This window comes from Aphelocoma coerulescens, chromosome 3 (genome assembly GCF_041296385.1).
Source record: "Aphelocoma coerulescens isolate FSJ_1873_10779 chromosome 3, UR_Acoe_1.0, whole genome shotgun sequence".
In the NCBI taxonomy this organism is placed as follows: Eukaryota; Metazoa; Chordata; class Aves; order Passeriformes; family Corvidae; genus Aphelocoma; species Aphelocoma coerulescens.
In genome coordinates, this window is record NC_091016.1 from 75951068 (window position 1) to 75972374 (window position 21307).

The following is a 21307-nucleotide window of genomic DNA, read 5'->3' on the forward strand; positions in this document are numbered from 1 at the left end:
GTTTCCCTCCTTCTGCAGAAGAGCTCTGATGATTGAGGTACTGAAGACTAAAGGAGGAAAAGACATGTAGGGAACCTTATGCCTGAAGAATGGTCTGGCATTTTCAGGAATACAGAGTATGATAAAGGCTTTAAGAATTACCAGTCTGCACTTAGTTGCCTAAATGTCATTCAAATCCCTCTTTGAGTATGATGATCTTTCTCTTTAGGACTCAGTCTTTCTCCATCTCCAAGAACAGTTAAAGTGGGAGAATAAATTCCTCAGAGCCTGCAAAACATGGGTCTATGGTGATAACCTGGGCTGTCCAAGGTAACTGTTAAATGAGATATGGCTGAGGGTCTGGTTTGTGTCTTTCCTGAGGCTTATGGTAGCAACGGCATCACCTTACATAGGAATAGCAGCTAAAATGTCCTCAAAAATGTAGAATGTAACTTGGGATGAGCTATTACTATTACATTTCTCCTGAAGGCTGTGGGCAGGGCATGGAAAAAGCCAACTGCACTTCGTGAAAGGTAATGGTGGTCAGAAGACAGAGAGAAGGATGCATTGCTCACCTGTTCTGGCTGGACTAGAGAAACAAGTGAAACACAAGTCTACACAGGAGTCTGCTTTAATCCATCACTATTTTATGAAGCATCACACAGCATTTTCACCAATTAGCATTTGATAGCAGTTTAAGTAAGGGCCACAGGGTTATTTAAGGAAAAAGCCAACAACCTATTTCATCGTCATTGAGTCCTCATTTGGCAGCAGTGCTCTTGGAGGGCTTGGGTAGTACCCAGCAGTTGCTGAACTATTTGAGGAAAATCGTGTAAATCTGTAATCCAGCGGTAAATCTGCAAGACAGAAACATACCACATCTGATTAGCAACACAGTCTGCATTACATAAAAAAATAAGCCTGTGGTGAATAGCAGTACTTCTTAAAACCTTGAGCTGTTTGCTCACCAGCATCAGAGTTCAATCAGATTGCATGATTACGCATTTATTTGACATCTTCAGCTGTTCAAGGGATTGACTTTCAGAGTTTATTCAACTGCAGTAAAGGATATTCAGTTCCTTGATTGCTGAAATAATGCTAGTCAGAGAAATTGTTGAACTAATGCTTAAATGCTAATAAAAAATCTTCATTGAGCCTAGATGCAGTTTTTCTTCCAGTGCACCTTTGAGTTCTTCAATTTGTTACCCTTTTCTTTTACCTCAGCAATCTACTCATAAGAGGGCTATGTTTAAAACAAAGAATCAGTTCCTTTTTTGGTTTTCATGGCTGTTGAAGCAAGATTCCCCAAAGGCACATGCTCTTAGACCTTCTTGCAGTCCAGTGTTAACAACATCATTTTGTATCAAGCATTCTTAGAAATCTGCACTTGTAACTTGATGTACTCATCACTTCCAGTCTGTAAAGAACACTGAATGCATTAAAATAGCTCTGAACAGTCAAAGCTTTCTTTTCTGTAACTTTTTAAAAAGTCTTTGCTGCCAACAGTGACCCACCCACCCTCACAGCCAGAAAACTGATACTTCCCGTGCTCACCTCGTACTCAAAGTTCAAGAAACCAAATTAAAAAACCATATAAATAAAACTTAAGCTCAAGAAACAATTCCCTTTCCAATAAATGAAAAGACAAACAAACCAACCTCCCTCCAAACAGGGTTACCTCCTTTCCAGGTTGTCTGTTTAGAACCTAAGTAAAGCATAAAAGCTATTACTCATAATAATCTATACTTATCTGTACAATAAGTTATTAATTGCAAATTTTATTTTTAATTTGGACTAAATTTGAGGATGAGAAATCCTGTCACTACATGCTGCATTTTTTTTTTTTTCCCATTCAGCAGCTTTTATGAAACAGAAACCCACAATTTTAATAGTTTCGGCACAAACAACAGGAAGTCCAGTTCTGTCTCACAAGCGATTCGCAGGCAGACACCAGGACAGCATCCAGCTTTAAACCCGTATTAAACATAATACAGCAAGCAAATGAGTACTTAGATCAAGCTGAAAAAGCAGATAGAGGCTGGAATAAAGTAGGAATGGGAAGAAAGTTAATTGTAAGAGAATTATTTAGGTGGGTGATTTTAGCTTGTCAAAGAAGTTAATTTTCTCATTTTGTCTGAGTCAGGGAAATCTCTGGAGCTTGTTGTGAGCACGGCAGAACAGGCAGATGTTTTCCTAGTATGCAGAAGGCCCAATGGATTTACTGGCTGCTGAGTCTATTTATGACGCTCAGTTTAACACAAAGGTTTCAAAAATTACAAAATAAATTGAAAAAGAAAACAAATAGTTCCAAATATCTTTACAAGCTATAAAAATTAAATGTGATACAGTTACTTTCACAAAAAAGCTTTTACTAGCTTAATAGTCTAGCAGTCTGGAATCTCCCAAGAGCAGTTTAATCAAAGAGCACCACAAATGGGGCAGACTTGCCACAGAGTTGCTTATTGCTGAGGGAAAGAACCAGCTGGATCAAAATGGTAATTTCATTGATATTTCCTGATAAACTAGCTTTACATAATCAGCTTAGACACCCAAACCATTCTATATACAATGCAAAAGGCTCCAAAAAAGAATAATCACATTTTTATTTATTCACACCCCAGTCTATCAATTTAAATATTGCTTTAGTCTCAGCAAGCTGACTTTGGGCAATGACTAAAAAATATCCATATCCATTTTGCAAAAGCATGAAAGAAAAAAAAGAGACAGTATTTGATAATAAAGCAATCTTGGGAAAAAAAATAGTTGCTTATTTCCAAGTTGTTGCTTTCCTAGTGTTTTTTTCCCAGTAAATTCTTCAGGGTTTGCTACTGTGCATGCTCACAGCTGCTCCTGTGGTGGTAGACCTTTGCATCTTGGCACCCACTTCTCATCTAACCCTGATGGAGAGTCGTAAATTAGGCAGGGGGCAGATATGTAGTCCTCTCAAAGTTACAATTTGACAGCAAAGCTGTAACGAGTCCTAAACTGTGCTGATAATGAATCCAGCACAAAACTCAGCCAATATTGCCACTATCCTAAAAAACCCTGAACAGACTTGAACTAAACAGCCTGAGACTGGAAGAATGAACTAATTGACTCTACCCAACTGCTTGATAATCACAGTCCCAGAATTTTTCTATCATTCTTAGGTAACTCTACCCAGACTAATTTTATTTTTTTTTTTACCCAAGACAAGCAAGATATTCACTTTAAGAGCCAAAGACTCCTAGAAATCGGACATGGAGGGCCCCAAGTGGTCCAAGAGGAGTATAGAGGGTCCTAGATCCACAGAAATGCCAGTTACTACATGTATTGTCCCGAATTCCTGTCCTGTTCTTTTCTGTGTTCCCACACCAACCTGAGTGCAAGTGAGTGATGAAAACTGGTTTCCTTTAGGGCGACCATTCAGTGTTATTAGCATTTCCCATGAGGCTTGGGCAACCCTCACAGGTTATATGCCTCAGCCTGAGCTCAGAAGAGCTCTTGCCCTGCCCTATCTCCCTTACAGGACCTCCAGCAGCCCTGGTGTGAACAAAATAATGATGATATTTGAACAGTAACTACTGTCAGTTACTGTGTTCCAGTTATCCAGATCCAGGTATTAAGTGACATTAATTACAACATTGTGTTCTGATGCTTATGTATACCCATATCCATGCATGTACTTAGGAGTTATGGATGGATTTATATCATAGTTACAAAGCTGACAACATCTCACTGTCTCATGTGCTGTGCTCTTAGTTTTGCAAGCTAAATGAATGCCACAAGCTTTTATCAGAGGAAGACTTGGAGTTCCACCCACAAGCAAGAAAAGAGAAACCACAAGAAGAAGGGAAAATGTAATATTCTCAATGAGTGATCAGGAAAGTATTTGAGTAACTGAAGGGAAGACAATTTTAATTTAATCCAGACACAGGCCTGCTTGATAAACTTAGTAGTCTAATTTTTTAACATTTCCTTGAACAAACCAATACATTAAACAAATAAAACCTTAACTAAGCACTTTAGCTGGATGGCATTGTTTTTCTATTAAAAGCACAGTCCACGACTGAAACAGATTTCTCCCAAAATACACAGGAGAAATGTCAGGAATCATTTTCCAGTATTGACCAACAAAAGCAAAGCCAACATTTTTTCATCATGACACCACAGCAGCATCTCCTCATGACGAGTGAGAAGCTCTACAGAAAGCAGAACTCCCTCTCCCACCCCGAGGTCTGCTCCTTGCCAGTGAGCAGGGCTGGCGCCAGATGCTGCAGAAGCCTCCTAGTAAACAGCAGGGTTATGTTCTTAAGTGAATCCAACTATATCCTCCTGATTATCACCAAGGAAAAGGCACAAGGAAGAGAACTACAACCTTGTTAGTGATACCCAAGTTTGAAAAAATCTTTAAACTGCTTAATTGTGGCAAATTTCAGAAAACACAAGCAGAGCCCTATCTTACATCTCATCCAGGTGAGGCAATTATAGGGGCAGAGGGCAAACCATCAGCTAGTATAAATTCTTTTGCTTTTACAGGATTTTCCATAATTAATGCTGGCTTAGAAGCTTTATAATAAATCTTTCTTTGTATTTCAAAGTCGCTGTTGAAAGAAAATATTGATTTCTTAATGATAACAACTCCTAATAATTATTTCTGAGCAGTGGAGTACGCACAATTGCTGCAGGGAACTCACCAGTTTGGCTGTGCCTTCGAGTGACCTGACTTGCCAGTCTGTTGGTAACCTGTAATAGGTGTTGCTTTTTCTTAAATACTAAATGTTTTTATCTCCTGACCCATCTCTATTTTGTAACAGTCAAAGCAGCACTTGCACTAGAAGCTCAGGATGTGAGAGAGCGTACTAGAGGCAGAAAGAAAAAAACCCAAGGTCACAAGTAGATTTATCTGATAGTAGTTATTTTTAGAAAAACTTCTAAGGCTGATTTTCCTGAACAGGAGGTCAGATGTTTGTTGTACTAAAGCAAAGCTCCCAAAAGAGTGAAGTCAGCACGAGGAAAGCATTCCTTCTGTCAGTTACATGAAAGTCATTGCTGCTGTCTGCATACTCCATAACTCAAAAGTTGGAGAGGAGGAGAGTATCTGTGCGGTGTTGTCTGGGAAAGGGGGACTCCTCAGTATCGGTATGCTCCACAGGAGAAAGCTTCTGGGTTTGGATATAGTTGGTGACATGAGCCAGTGCAGTTTACCCCTAGGCAGGTAGGAATAAAGACTAAAATCAGTCTCAGTAAAAGTGCAGGTTTCCTGCATTAATTGCACTTACAAAAGAGCTTTTGCCAACACAGGTGTATTGGTTGGAGATCATGCCTGTGGCACTGCCAGCAGACATTTGTGGCCTGAGCTTGGCCTGAGCAAGAGCTTCAGTGCCACTGAGGTTTGCCACTGGTTACTCTTCTGTGGTATCTAAAACAGAAGACAGTGCCACTGGAAAAAGCCCAAGTGGCAAACTGCAGGGATATGTGCAGCAGCAGCTCCACTACCAGGGTTTTGCAGATGGATGAGTGCCTGGGGAAATGGAATGACTGTCCCATCGTGGCTGCTGCGATTGCTCGTGGCGTGCAGTTTTACTGCAATTATCTTGGGAATAACAAGTCACATTACCTTGGGTCTACCCTATGGCCAAGAGACCACTGACCCCTTCCTGAACAAAACAGCTGTGCACAAGGCATGCACTAACTCGCAGCTGAGCCTGGTAAGAGCCTGCAGTGAAGGAAAGCCTTAGAAATTCCTTTGCTGTTTTGGGTTTTTATGAGAAAACTCATTACTTCTACGTGAGGGAAATTTCTCTCATTTTTGTTTTAGTTTAACAGTGGTTTTTGAAGATCTTGTAAGAAAATAGGTCTGTGTGGTTCTTTGCTTGATCTGGAACTGATCAAAAGAAAATAGTGGACTATATTTTTAAATTTCTAGATGAAGACTTAATCTAAAAAAAATCTTGAGATAATGCCAAGATACTACTAGGAGGTGTTAGTCTTTCAGGGTTCTGTTAATTAATTTCTGTGTGAATGACTCATTCTGGATCTCAGGGCAGGAGGAAGGGCTTCTGAAAGAGGCTGAAGAAGTTAGTCTAGAAACAAGCAATTGTTTGAGCTGACAGGCATTTCTGATTGATAGCAAAAGGAGTTGCATTTTGAGACTGCAAAGGAGCTATATTAAGACAAATGCAGAGATGATACACCCCTTTACTTTCATTTTGAGGTAAACTCACCAAGATCAACCTTCCTCTCCAAACTCATGAGATGGGTTAATCTCATCATGCTCCCCTCTCTTGTAAAACGAATGTTTTCTTCCCCTTTCCCTGATTTTTTCTCTGGATGGGTGACAAACATTGTTTACCTTAAAATAAAAATACACACACACACACACACATGAAGACAAGGCCTACATAGTTTTTTGTGCATGTGTGTCCATCTTAATCCAGAGGGAATATGTTAGGCACCAATCCAGCGTACATAAATGCTTCCAGCAATGTGTTTTGTACATGTGAGGTTGCAGGTTATGTAAAATTTCAACCTGGTCAGACAAGTATTTTCAATACTTGGTGATTTACCTATTTCCACTATTTTTCACACTCAAAAATTCTCAACACTGTATTACAACCAGGGTTTTTAAAGTGTCAATCTAAACCCACCCCATAAGCCTGCGATCCAGTCAAAACCCAATTATAGCTTTAATTACAGACTGCAAATGAAATTATGCTGCCTGAGTTGAAGGATAACTTTAAAGTAGAAATGACTGAGTGGTTCCCCCTTTTCTAATGAGTTGCTCATGAGTTCTCCCTTTAATCTTTTCGAGGTGGCTGTACTTTGACATCTCATAGAGCAGAATAACGATGGCAGGAACATTTCTGTCAGCTATTGGCTAGGAAGTAATCTTTTGGGTTCTGCATGATTTGACACGGTCTTCTGGGGCACAAGTCAATACACCTTTCTGTAGGAGTAAGGAAAGCCTGAACAAACTGTAATACAGTGAATACTGTCCTTTCTACACTGAAAATTATTATCAAGTAGTCAAATCCTGTGGTAAAGATGAGGTCCCAGACCATTTGGAAAGTAACTAGGTCCTGAAGACTTTTCATAAACTAGTCCTGATTTATTGAACAATAATTTGTTATGGTTAAAATGCTGTTTATGGTTGGTTTCAGCTGTATTTTTTAGCTGAAAAAATAAATGGATTATATCTGTTGGTTGTGTTAGACATGTTTTTCTATTTCTTCCTTAAAAAAAGAACATTGAAACTAGTTTCCTGGAACAGATGAATCAGATTTACATTATCTGATGCTTTTCAACTGACACATAGATCAAGATGCTGCTTATACATACAGAACACATATCTTCTCTCTAGTCAGTTATTTTTGTTATCTGTTTTTTTCCTTACATGAAACCTCAGGACCAGAAAACCTCGAAAATGTTGCTATTGTGTATTTAAACCAATTTTTCACCAGGCGTAAGAATACTTTTTTTGCATAAAAGGTTTAATTACAAAAATTACCTCTTTGGCCTTGTAGTAGCAACTATTGTTTGTAACAGCAAATTCCCAAAGCAGTTGAAATCCTCAAAGAATTTTGATAAACTTAGTCTTTAGATGTTATTGTATAGAATCAGTCTTACACTGAATGTGGCAAGTAAAAGCACCGTTGTGAGATAAGGCATTAAATATAAAAGGTTACTGATAACTAGCAATGCATAATATAGATAGTTCTATGTGTTTAAGGGAATTATGTATTATTGTATTATTTGAATAAGAGCACAGTTATCAGTCTGGTTACAGCAAGGACTGATTTAATTTTAAAAGGGGTTGGATTTGATTTTAAGTGATGTAATGTCAATGAAGAAACATAGAACTAATGTGCTAAAACATGAGGGGTTTTTTTGTTTCACTTCAGCAACAATTACAAATGATGCTGTTCAGGATATAGAAATCAGTATATGGCTACATGCTTACTGAAACTCATGTCTTCCATGATAACAGTTGATTCCTCCAGGGCATTCACCTTTAAAATACATGTGGAAGATGGTGTGTGAAGTTTGCAATTTATAGTTGATCTTTGCTGGGCAGACCTGTGTATCTGCGACCTGCACATTGCTGGTTCTGGAGCCCCAGCCACGGCTGCCTTGAGCTTTCCATTGTGCAGATAATTTGCAGCTCTAAGCAGAAACATGAACTTCTTTGTCATGGTTCACTGGCAATTTTATCATTATATTTATACAGCAAGCAGGCTGGCGACTCAAACTCCCGCAGAAAATGGCAGGGTACAGATCTGTAAGCATCTTTAAAGAGACAGCTTTGGTAAACTATAATGGAGATTTTTCTCTTGTTCTAGCTAATTGAAATAATAATCAGGCATGAAGAAAAACTTATGCAGCCATATGGGCAAACCTTGATACGACTTCATATTGCACGCAAGATTTAAAAAAATGCATTATCCTCATGCATGACACAAGCTTGGTTATCAAATCTCCAAAGTGTGAAAGGAACTCTGTCTCCATAAAACATTTACATTTGCACTAATTCTTCTCTGAAATGAAATTCTCTTGAGCTGCAACATCACTCAATCTCCTATTCTTGCTTGCAGTAGTTTTTAATCCTATGAAAAACTTCACTATTCAGAGGTTATGAGACAAGTTTAGAACATTAGGTTAAAAATAATGAAATTAGAAAAAAAGTTTTTTATGTTCTCCTTATTACGATTTAGAGCCCACTTTCTTAACCTTTTCTTTGCAATGAAGAAAAAAAAGAACAACTTACCAAAATTCCCCCCATAGCTCTAAAACTCCTCACGGAATTTTTTGAAGTGTGACTTTTATAAAAATACCAAACAGAGTGAGATTGAAAGGTGAAACATTAGCTTGAAATATGTGTACTGTATTTTGGGATCAAAGAACTTTTAATCAAAAAACCTGTCTGAAACAGTATTTTTGAAATTGTTGAAATTATTGTTGGAATACCTATATGATGCAGGAAATGCAATTATTAACATGGGGATCTGGAAATGTGATCACATGGTCACCCGGTAGTGGTCACTATCCTTGAAGGTAAAGTTCAGATTATTCAGGTAGGAAAGAGAATCCTCCTCTACTTGGCTCATACCTAACCTTCTGAAGGGGAGAAGGATGTACTAGAAACTGTGGTTTATGCAAAACTTCATTTTTCAGAGAGACCCCTCCACCTTTTAATTTCCATATGGGAGCTCTAAAGTAACATTCCCACGGTAATGGATCCCAGTTTGGAAAATCTATCTTATGATATCATTGTGCTTTAAAATGGTCAAAATCTGTAAGGGAGCTGTAAATGAGGAGAGACTCAATAGCAGAAAAGTGGAGAAACAGATGGATTTGCGAATGAGGCATGTAGAATAGGAGAATTAACCATGTAGTGTCAGTATAACCTTTATCTGATTTCCACTCCAAACTGAGGGAAGTACACAGAAAGTATTGCAGAAGGTCTTCTTTGGGCAATTTTAACAATAAATGAAATATACTTTTTCATGCACAAGGAAAATGCCACATTCTCTTCAGGGACTCTCAGGGGAGTTTAGATGATGAGCTGTGGTGCAATAGTCTGCAATTCCAGTAACACCCTCCTTGCCAGAGGTGAGATTCAAGTTCAGAACTTCTAATGCATCTTTGAACTCTTTGGACAAAAACTCCAACAGCAGCATTCCCTATGAAACCCTTTTCCTACAATGCTCTTTGGTAACTCTCAGATCATTCCCTTTAGTTTAATGTATAAATTCTTCAGGTGAAACTATCAGAAGGCACCTGCACCAAACTTTCAACAGGTTGGTGAAAAAAGAGAACTGTCAGAGTTGTTTCTATGCCAACTTCTCAATTCAGTTGTACAGCTTATTTTTAATTTTTTTACATATTTCCTTGATTAAAAAAAAATATAAAGAAAGCAAACAGGCTTGAAGGGTTTTATTACCAAGGTAATTTCTGATAATGCTCTGAAAAGAATTCTCATAAGAATTTTGATGAAAACTGAGTTATTTTTGTAAAACATTGCTAGTACTGAGTAACATTGAATAGTTTTTGGAATAATCTTTTTCAATGTGTCTTGAGAAGTACACTAAGCTGTTCTTTATGCACAGATACTTGTTGCAGCCAAATGACAAGAATCAATCTCAAATCAGCAGTGCAGCAATCCTCTGCATTTCACCAAATATTTTTGCAGATCACAAGCTGTTGGGATCCTGACTTGTACGTGGCACTTACTACTGCTCACATAGGCGTACAAAAGCCAGGTCAGACATTGTTGGAAGAGAAGCCCTTGTCAATCCCCAGCTCATAGGAGGCTGCAGCACACTTCCAGTGAAGTGGCAGCTTGTTTGGCTGGGTCAGGCTGAGCCAAGTGCTGCCAAGGCTGAGCCAGCCGGAGTTGAGCTCACACAGTCAGCACATTGCTGGCTGGGAGCTGGTTTCATGTGGTCAGCATGGTGGCAGTCTGGCTGCACGCTTGGGCTCAGGGGATCTTGAGGAAAGGCCTGTGTTTTTGCAGCTTGGCAGTGGAAAGTCCTCTGCTGGTAATTAAAGTAGATGAATACAAAAGGAAAAGCTGCAGCGCATCAAACTCGCATAACCCGTTTCAATCTCTTCTAGCTAGTTATTCCCAAATAGCTGCAGCTAAGATATGACTTACAACTGAAGCCAAATCTTCAGGGCTTGGCAAAGCAGGGGTTCTCACAGCTTGCTGTGACAGGAGTCAGACAGGTATTCAAGAGGAGTCAGGAATTCCTCAACATCCATAATAATGAACATCTGCTCTTCCGCACAAGCAAACAAGAAATACCTCTCTCTGTAAGAAAGCAGAGATGTTCTCGTACCTTCACCTTTGAGTCTGCTGTCTGGTGCACAGCTGCACATTTAAAACATTATCCCTCCCCTGTCCTTTAGCACTGGGGTTTAACTTTCACAGACATGACCCCCTGCCTCAGCGCTGGTTCAATGAAGCAAGGGACAGCACACCGTGTCCCTCCTAATGGAGAAACAGGCTTTGCAAGAGCTCCACTGCTGATGACAGGCAGCTATCCTACTCACTAACTGCTCAGATATGCCTTTCTGGTTCTCACCCTTTCATCTGCAGCTGGAAAGCTGGTGGTACATTTGTGGTTGAGAGCCCTTGCTTGTCCTTTAAACTGAACTGTGGTTGGGGGGAAGCTGGCTGGGAGGCAGACTTTCAGACTGTGGCTGACTGATGTGTTCTCTCTTGGCCAACACTTCCAAAGCAAGCCACACTATAACCCTGGAAAAAGTATTATTAGATAGGAGTTTTACAAAAGTTATCTTTTCTGTTGGCATTTTCCCTTGGTATATTTGGGCTTTGTCCCTTTAGACTGACATAGACTGCAAAATGGCAAACACCAGAAGCATAAATAAATTGTGGCACTCTATGATTGTTCTGTTTTGAGATATCCCTACAGTGTAAGTACACGTGTAAAATAGGGTTGCAAAGAAAAGGTCTACCACATGTCCTGCTGTTGAAGTCACTGCAGGGCAAGCCTGAAATGCTCTCTTGCAACAAACCTTTTATTCCCCTGTCTTATGCATGAAGCAGGCAACAGACACTGAACAGAGGGGTTAGTAAAGTAAATGCTTGCTGTGTTCTTCACTCATTTAATGGTTTGTTTGTTCCTTTAGGTATGGGTATTGACAAAGTTCAGTAATGCAAAATGGTAGATTGAGCGCATGGAGGTCTTCACCACCACTTGGTAATCCACTGGTATGTACTGCAGTTGCAAAGTTACAGTGAGCTGATAGGGGAAGTGTAACAAGCTTTGCACATTGCTTTTTTCAAATGCAACTCACCACTGAAAGTAGAAACAGCAAAACACAGTGGGGAAGTCCAGACCAAGCTCAGGAACTAATCTACAGTCTGGTAAATGTTGCACCCTATCTCTAACAGAGAATCAATTAAACATCTAGTATTTGCAGACACAAACCAAAACCCTGGTGCATCAGGCAACAACTAAAAGCACAAACATCAAAGTAATCAGTCACTAATGCTAAGTGTTGCATCATATGAACAGAGTATTTTGAACATATTTTAGATACATGTAATCTCAAAACCAGATCTACAGCACTACAAATTTACTATGAATACTACATGTTCATTAGAAAATAAAACCAAACCAAACATCTTCTTTACCTGCTATTGCTTCCAGACTAGGGATTGCAATAGTGCTGTAAGTGCTAATACATTTACAGGACCACGTGTGAACTAAGGTTTCCTCTGCATTTTCCAGGCCTGGCAATCTGTCCATGAAGAAAGAGCCCCACTGTTTAGACACAAAGTAAGGAACTTTGAGCTGATCTTCCTGAAAGAAAAATAAATAAATATGTAAGCTTAAAAAAAACCAAAAAAACTTCTTTATTCATCCACAAGCATTAGTTTAAGGAACTCTAGTGTTTATCTGATTTTCTGGGAAACCTATATTGTATCTCAGGAGCAATGTGGCTTTAAAATATAAAGACAATAGCAATCTTCTGCCCCTAAGTCCCCAAGTTCCTGTTTATACAATTTATGGATTCCCTAGGACATAAAAAGTTAACTTTAAACATTTTTTTAAACCTTGTAAGAAAACTCCTTCTGTTTTCCCTGTTTTTCTGTTTTTGATAGTGTGAATTTCTTGCTGCCCTTCACTGCTGGAGAGGCTGTGATACAGCTGGGACCTCCTCCTGGGGGAAAAGGAGCTTCCTGGTGCTAGGTGGAGTAACTGCAAAGAATGCATCATGCCACCTGTGTTATCTGTTTCTGAGCTGAGGAATGAGTGAAAACAGAGCCACCGAATCCATGGAGAGACAGTCCGTTGCCTAGAAAATTGTAGAATATTAATTTTTTTAATGTATATTTTCAGACAACATCTAGATTAATTATGCTTTAAAGAAAGCATTGAAGCAGCATTGGGAAAACTGATTTTTTACCAGTTCATCTTGAAGCCTGCTATATACTGCCATGAGCAATCAGAAAAAAAATGCTAGGACACATCTACAGAAAGAGGAAAAAATGGGAAACAAAACTGTGCTACAGAAAATCTGTTAAAGTCATTTGTGTCCAAAGTAATTTCTCAGACCTGCAGAACACAGAACAGATACCATAGCGTGTGCCTCCAGGTTTGTGAACTTTTGTACTTTATTCTCCATTTAACCCCTCTCCTAACAGTTTTGAGAATCTGCTGGTGTTTATGACAGAGGCCTGTATCTTTTCATCAAAAGGAAGCGGTGGATGCAGCCAGACAGATGACACCAGTAAACACAGAGCCACTCTTTCCCTGAGTCTGAGTTACAGTTTTTCCTCTGAGCATGGCTGGGGGTGGGGAAGAAGTACTGATTTCAACAAATGGAGATATTAATTTCTGTCTTCTGATATAAATAAGTTGGAAAAAACCTCCTATCTTTTGTTTCAAAATAAGCATTTACCTGAAGTCCTGGGCTTTTTTTTGCGGGGTTTTTGGGGCTTTTTTTTTTGTGCCTTACACAAAGGGACAGCATGTTACTTTATTTTTTTTTTTTTTACACCATATCTTATCTTTCTATGCAAATCCCAAGACTTTACATCAGTTATAATTAAGTGTAGATGCTCTGATGAATTAAAACCTGTTTGCCAGCTGGATGACAGATGCAGAAAACTTTAAGGCTGTTACAGCTGTTCAGGTGATTAATCAGAACAACAACCCCAGTACTGGCCCACATAAGCATTTGCACAAAAGACAGGGCCCTGTTTATTGACAAGAGAAAAAATGTGAGGGTTCTGCTTTCTGAAATGGATGGTTAGTTCAGTAGACAACTAAAAATGCAACCTGAGGAAATGAACTGATTTTTCCAGAAGTTTGATTCTACGGTGAGAATTTCTTCCTTATTAAGGAGGAGGGAGTTACATTTTGGATTTACAGTCCTAGCCCTTGGTAAAACCAAACCCAGTTAGATATGAGACTTGTCATCAAGTCATCTGATAGAGAACTCACATCATTTTTTTACTGGCTTATCTCCACATGATAGGGCAGGCCTGGCAAGCTAAATCTTGACTTCAAATCTGGAAAGAGCAGTCAAAACTTTGACCACATCCCTAGGAAATATCAGATATAGGTCCTCCTTCCATCCCTAACTGATGCCCTGAAGACGTCCTTATCTCATCTGCATGCAGCACACATCATAGCCTGCAGTGAAGGACAGACCACATACCATGAATCTGTACATCTGTGAACTGAAGCAAAAGTCTCCTCTTACTGTGGCTACTCGCATGTCTGGAGGCACATGCCCAGCAGTGGGGCTGAGGAGCTCTGGAAGATGCACCAGCCACTCCTGCAGTCCCCAGACACAGAATTTGCTCTCACAGCAGGACAGTAGATCCTGGAAAGTGCCCAGCAATCCCTCTTTCTCATGCAAATCCCCCAAGCATACGGGTTTGCTCTCAGGCATATTGGTCAGACAGCAGCAGGTCAGATGTTGATTGTGTCAGATGAGGGTACAAAGCCTCAGAGAAAACATCTATACTTCAGGGAAATAGGGATGGTACCAGAAATCCCCAAGTTCCAGGGCCTTCCACAAAGTCAAAACACCTGCAATACTTACTATCACATTTGCTCTGCTAACTGCAGACAAATAGGGCCTGTTAACAAAATAGACAGAATCTGTTAAAAGGACCCTTGGCTAACACTGATTTGTCAGCTTACAAATGACCTTTCTAAAATACAAATTAGCAAGGAGCCGAGCTCTGAAGTTTTTCTACATTTGGTAAAGAGATGAAAGAAAGAAAGACATAAAGGAGACAGGAGTGAAAGATCAAGCTGTTAGTATGTTTAAGGGCTTTATTTAGATGCAGATTTGCCATCTATGCCATCACCTTTGTACCAAGCACAGAGCATGAGGAATACTTTACTGCATCCAGTATGACTGATGGTACTGATGATTGTATGCTTTGTGCTGAGGTAGTAACACCACCACTGACTCTTGATGCCAGAAAAAAAATCAATGCTCAAAATACAGTTTTGCTGGTGTAACAGTAAGTATTTGAGATGTTTCTGTCAGCACAGCTGTGCTGGCCACAACAATGGCTGTCCCTGAATAACACACCCATGCTGGATGTGCAAATGGACAACTGACCCATTGGTCTGAATTTTGTTGCACAGAACCTGCCCTCCTACACATCCTGCAAATATAAAACATTTCACCCATGATCATTGTACCTAAACTACAACAGGGATCAGTATAAGCAGACGTAAAATAAAATGTGCTGCACTTCAGGGTGCTTTAACTCACCAGGCTTCACACAGCCCATCAGGTTTTTCCTAAAAGTACTGTTAGATTTGTGTCAGATGATCAGGAATAATGAGACAAACAGAGACAAAAGGCATAAAGTAAACAGCCTTGTCTATTGTCACACCAAGGGAGTTAATGGAAATTCGGGGGGATAACAGCCCTGGCCTCTACAAAGAACCAGTCACTAGGCAATATTGTAAAAATTAAGTTCTCCCTTCTAACTACAAAATTATTGTCTATATCCACCAATTAATTCTTTGATTTCTGCTCCATTCATTCATATAGCCCAAGGTTTTTTACACACTGACAGCTCCTCTGTAATAATTTTCCTCGAAATCCTGGGACAAATTCCAGTTTTCCTTTGAGTGTTCATTGATGGAACTGATCACGCATTTAAAGAACAGAATGCAAAACCAAAGCCTCCAGCCAAACAAACCAACCCCCAATTCTGGGAGGGGGGGGGGAAATCTTGTTTCAACACAATGCTTCATATTTTTATTCATCCTGCATGCTGCAATTTACTTAGAAGCCAAGTAACTACATAAATAGTGTTTAGTTTGCTATTCTCTTGCTTATTTGGTTATGACTCATGTACTTGAAAGAACTGCAGTTGTTACCATAATTTCACAGTTATGTGTATCTGGCTTATGTAATTCATTTAATTGAAGGGAAAAGACAAAAACTGCAAATGAAAATGGAAATTATAAGTCTCCAACTTTGTGTGTGAGGAGGTTGTTTTCTTCCCCTCTCCCTGCTAGTGATGAAACACCAGTCAAACAACTAAAACCAGATTTTTGTCATTTCTTTGTGAAACATGCAATTGCCAATTAAAGCGATACTTTATTACTTTAATAGTATTTTGTAAAGAGTCATAGAATTGAAAGTTACATCGTGTATTAAGTTTTCAGTCCCTCTCTGCACACACAGCATGGCACAGAAAATCTACAGTAGTAGTGTATTTTTTATTGCCAATGAATGCTAAGGCTGATTAACCAGATGAAATCTAATCTATTTGTGACTAATTTTCCAAAAACACCTGTCTTTGTACAATCCTTTGAATTGGCTTTTCTCCCTTCTTAACCAAAGGGTTAATGGGAGAAGTTGCTTGGGGGAATGAAAATAAAACTCTCATAGGCTTGTAAAGGGAGTCCCTTTGAACTAGTCCTGTTAAGTTAGTAGTGTCCAGTCAACTGCAGAGATATGGATGTGACCTGTTGTTCAGACTCCAGTGAGCAGCATGGTAATGAAATAACACCACTGACCTGCCACGGCCCCCCTGGTTCAGGTTCCTTTAATCAACGCGATTCATTTCTCCCTTGCTTGCTCGCTGTCACTGGTAGCGGATGTAAACGAACAGGGGCTGTGTGTGGTAGGGGTGGTGTCTCCCTGAGATACTGCAAGCTCTTATCAAGACTGCTACAGTGTCAGTGAAATGTCAAGCACCTGTCTAAAAGTCTCAATTTGCTGCTTGACAGCTGCTGTGATAGAGAAGATGGATCTTGCAGGTGCTCGAGCAGAGGTGTTGCAACAAGGGAAAGCCAAATCGTCATCGTGGGCTTGGAAACGCATCAATCCATTACTCTTTGTAGTCCCAGGAAAAGAACAACTTCCTGTCTGTCTGTTTAAAAATGTGTGCTTCAAAAGCATATACTGAACATGCTTAAGAAACCATGTTGAACAAAATCCCCCAAACCTCATAGAGATGTAAGTTTTACACAGCAATGCAGCAGAATCTCCAGTCAGAGAATGAACAAATTTGTGGATGAAAATGAGTTATTTTAAAAGCACTAATTACATAAATTAGATTGTATTAACCTAGGAAGTGCTACTAGCTCTTCCTCCCCCACGTCCCCTTCCTACTGAGAAACACATTCTTTGATAGTATATTAAATTTTGTCTTCATTTTTGTTTTTCTACAACCCAGGAAAAACCCTGAACATTAATGAATACATTTCCTTATTTCAGTAACTGAAATATCTTTGTCTGACCTTAGTTTAGAAATCAGAATAGTGGGGGGAAATATGAGATACATCTATTAAAAAAATAAAGATATAAATAGCACTTCTATATTGTTTTAGTCCCATTGAATATACCCTTTCCTCCATTAAAACCAGATCTTTTACAACACTTGGATTAAAAACATACCTAGTATAAAAGCATCCCCCAAATCTTTCTATTGGTAAGTTAACTTTTAATCACAAAGAGTAATTATTTTAAAAGAAAAATAGAGTTTAGTGCTTTACAAAACAAAGTGTGAGAAGCAAATGTATCTTGCTGCAATTAGAAGAAAATGACCTATTTATTTAGTAGCATATGAAATGAAGAGACACTCCAAACAGAGAGTGAAGCTTTGCTGTAGTTCCTACCCACATGGGACATGCTGGAGGTAGAATGCTGCCTCATCATCCATCTCAGTGCTGTTTCCTATCTACTTTGCTCTTTGGCAGCAGAGGAAAGCATAAACCATAGTAACTTTCCACTTTCTGTGGAAGAATTAAAAGGTGACAGTAGTGCTAAGGCCCTGCTTCCCAACTGTGATCAACCTGAAAATCACATTATTTATCTGAGATAACTATCAGTAAGTCTGCACTGGACCAGATTTTGAAGCAGTCCCTCTTACCTGAGCACAGCTGTCACCAAAATAACCTGTGAGGGAAGCAGCAAATTAAAAGTTCTGTGTATATAAGGAAAGCACAAGTAAACCATGTTTCACACAGAGAAAGCAACCTTTAAAACAATATAATAAAAATTTGTCTGTGTTTACAGTTGGCCTCAACACACAGGGAAACGTCATGAACTTAGCAGAGTTCAGGCGCTGGACTTGTGATAAGTGGGCATGAAATTTCTCCTTGTGGGATGGAGGGCAGGATCTTGTTACTACAAAGGTTCTTGCTAAAGGAGAGCACATACAGCTCCTTTTTTGAGATCCATGGCTTAGCTCCAGGGAGAGGTGCTGTGCTACCCATGCATTGCTGAGCTGGGACAGAATGGCATCCTCCTGGTAAGACAAGGAGGATACATCTGTGGGGCATGCTGATGCTGCCAGCACCCTGGTAAGATAAGAAGGTTCATTCTTAGTGCAGGTGACATGAGGCTTTTTGTAATTTATTTTATTCTGTTCCAGGAAACATCTGCAGGAACCCTTACCTCATATTTTCCTTTCTTCTCCAAGGGCTCAGATTCAGCCTTCGCAGGCACTGTACCTTTGTCCCCTAGAAGCTCCTCTAGGATGAAGACAGTTTCCCAGTTGCTATAGTGACGAGCTGGGAAAATATCTGAGTGCATACTGTCACCAAAATAAACAACCTATGAGGGAAGAAGCAAACTAGAAGTTCATTGTATTCGAGGAAAACACAAGCAAACTGTATTTCACAGAGAGAGAAAAAGAGCCTTAAAACGACCTAATAAAAATTCCTCCATGTTTACACTTGGTCATGACATGCAGAGATCATATTAATGTCAAGTTTGAGGTTTTATCTTCAACCAGCTCCATAAGGGAAAGGCTGGCCCCACATACGCTCCCTGCTCTTGCCCTCCAGGGGCATTGGAAAGGGATGCCTAACTGGGACCAGCAAAAGGAAGTGTGAGTTTTTTGACTGACAGAAATAGCTTGATGGGAAGCAGTGGAATGAGTACCAAGAAAATACACTAAACTGGAACAAGTTTTAGACTACACTGGAAACAACAGAGAACATGAAGCACTCCTCGGTGACTCAGAAATCTTCTGTGTCCAGGGAGGAATTTATTCACTATGAAAAATGTTGTCACACCATCTTCAGTGGCATTTTCACCTATCCAGACCTGTACTTAAAATAACCAAGCCCTAGTCTTCACTGATGCCATCTTTTAATCTATATGATCTGTTTCCTCAGGGAGATTTCCCGATTACAACCTGATTCTTCCCAAAGCTGCTGAAATGCTTAACCACGCATACAGAAAGTTTACATCTAGAAAGTTTAATATTTTACCGGTAAGAAGACAAATACGCTACTTCCAGTTCTGGGCTGCAGGCTGTTAGCAGCAAGCACAACCAGAACAGATGTTTGTGACCAATCACATCAAGAACTTTAATGAAAGTTTGTCTGGTGAATTCTTGACTGAAACAGGGTATTTTCAGAAAGATTTACTCTCACTTATAACATACCTTGGGATCCAACTTGCCAGTCATCTTCTTCAGTAGATCATAAAGCTGGATAGCATTACCTTGGGAATACCAACCAGGCTTGTCCAGTGACAGCAGAACCTCCTGCTCCTCGTCATTCTCTGAAATCACCACGCAAAATGGCATGCTGTTAGTGAAACCAGCCCATCCTCCTTTACTCGTGACTTGTGTGAGAAACTGCCTGTGCACAGCTGGTCTATTTTGACATTAAACCAGCCCCAGTGTCTGGCTCAAATTCCAGTACTGACTGTGGATTCAGTCAAGGTGTTTGGTAGCTGGGGGTAGACAGACATTTGTGGGAAAAGAAGCAGTTGAGTTTCATCAGTCCTGGCTACAGAAGACCTAAAGAATTAAATTCATGGGCTTTGCCACCCAAACAATGCAGCAGTGAAGGCAGGAGGTCACACAGACCAGGCTGATGGAGCTGCTACAGATGAAGGTGAAACTGTGAAATAAAACAGACTTTAGGAGACAGCAGGTACCTTGCCATGCATAAAAATGACCCACAGTTTTTAAACACTGACATAAACCCAACAAAGACTGAAGCAGCTCTTAAGGGCGTTCACCGGCCTTAGATCAGCACAAACAATGGGGAGTTCCAGTTATCATCCAGTTTTGAAGAGATGACGAGTGGACAAATGATGAGTGGACAACAACCACAATGTTGCTGGTGGTGGTATAATCCACAGTGACATGTACCCACTCTGGCAGTGTCAGCAAATTAGAAAAATCAGTAGAAACCGAAACTCCCTGCCCAACTGAAACCCAACTCTGCCATAGGCTTTGTCTTTGGCTGTTTCCAAAGCATGGATCTGACCCAGTGTCCATATAACCTTGTTGTTTTTTCAAATCCATGTGCTATTGCCAGATGAACTCCTTTTAGCTTCTTGCTGGAGCCAAAATAGTAGTCTCAGTGAACCGATAAACTACAGTTTCATCAGAAATATTAATATTAATATCTTTTGTCTATTGAACTGGTGAAACAAAAGGTTGATTTCCTTATTTAGTCTCAAACATGTCTTATTTCATGCTAGAGACAGAAGAGTTAGAAACCAACCCAGTACATAGATCTGACTTAGGTGTAACATCAGAACTTCAGTTTTTCTCTTGCTTTATAAAATTTTTCAAAGTACTTAAAATGTGTTAAGAATAAGAGGAAAAAAGCAACATCTACTTGGTTAGAGACTGCTGAAAGTTGAAGTGCAAATTTTGGAGAATGGTGAAATGCTAAGACAGCTTTATGTTTAAGAGCACTGAAGAGCTACATGGCGCAATACATTGGTCTTTGAAAGAAATTAAAAAAGAAGCAAGAAGATGGAAATGGGTACGTGGAGAGAGGAATGAAGCCATTCTTTATTATTATGATTCCACGAATTTGAAGAAATGGAGACAAAACAATTCTGTATTAAGGTTGTTTTATAAACTAGGAAAAAACAAGGAAATTCAAAGTTGACGTTAACAATTCATGTAGAACTTCTGCGGAAATGTCTTTTCCTTTGTTCTTCAGGAATGTAACAATAATTACAATAATAAAAAATATGATAGCATCCATAAAAAAAAAAAAAATCTTAATTTCCTGACTATTAAAACCTTTGATCAAACCACTTTTGAACAAACAGAAGTTGTCAAAACAGGAAATTTATTTTATTTTTCCTGTATTTGTAGACACATTTTTGGATGGCTCACAGAACAAGTAGCCACAATCCTCAAATGACATGGACATAGAAAAAGAAACATATGAAAACAATTCTTTTGAGATGCGATGAATTTTTTTTAAATTTGTGAAGATTTGCATAGCTATCATTGTCTCTCCATTCAGTCAATCAGGAAAATACTGGAGAAAAATGGAGCTTTTATGAGAGGTATTTTCAGAAAAATGACATTGCATTTGCAAATAGGAGCCCTATGTATTAC

The 21307-nt window shown here is 39.4% G+C and overlaps 1 protein-coding gene across 7 annotated transcripts in view; it reads right to left on the reverse strand.

Moving 5' to 3' along the window:
* Nucleotides 1-594: 594 nt before the first annotated feature.
* The window catches only part of NT5DC1 (5'-nucleotidase domain containing 1), a 132451-nt gene continuing 111738 nt past the window's right edge, over nt 595-21307 (reverse strand). The window contains exons 9-15 of one of the 7 annotated variants that reach the window (XR_011149944.1): nt 19376-19494; nt 18379-18537; nt 17852-17877; nt 14545-14581; nt 12122-12290; nt 10616-10771; nt 755-836 (exon numbers count right to left, since the gene is read on the reverse strand). Coding sequence is in view for 5 of the 7 variants with exons in the window: in XM_069010944.1 (XP_068867045.1) it covers nt 718-836; nt 12122-12290; nt 14545-14581; nt 17852-17877; nt 18379-18537; nt 19376-19494 (629 nt within the window). In the remaining 2 variants the exon portion in view is untranslated. The other 6 variants (XM_069010946.1, XM_069010944.1, XR_011149945.1 and 3 more) reach the window with 6 other exon arrangements.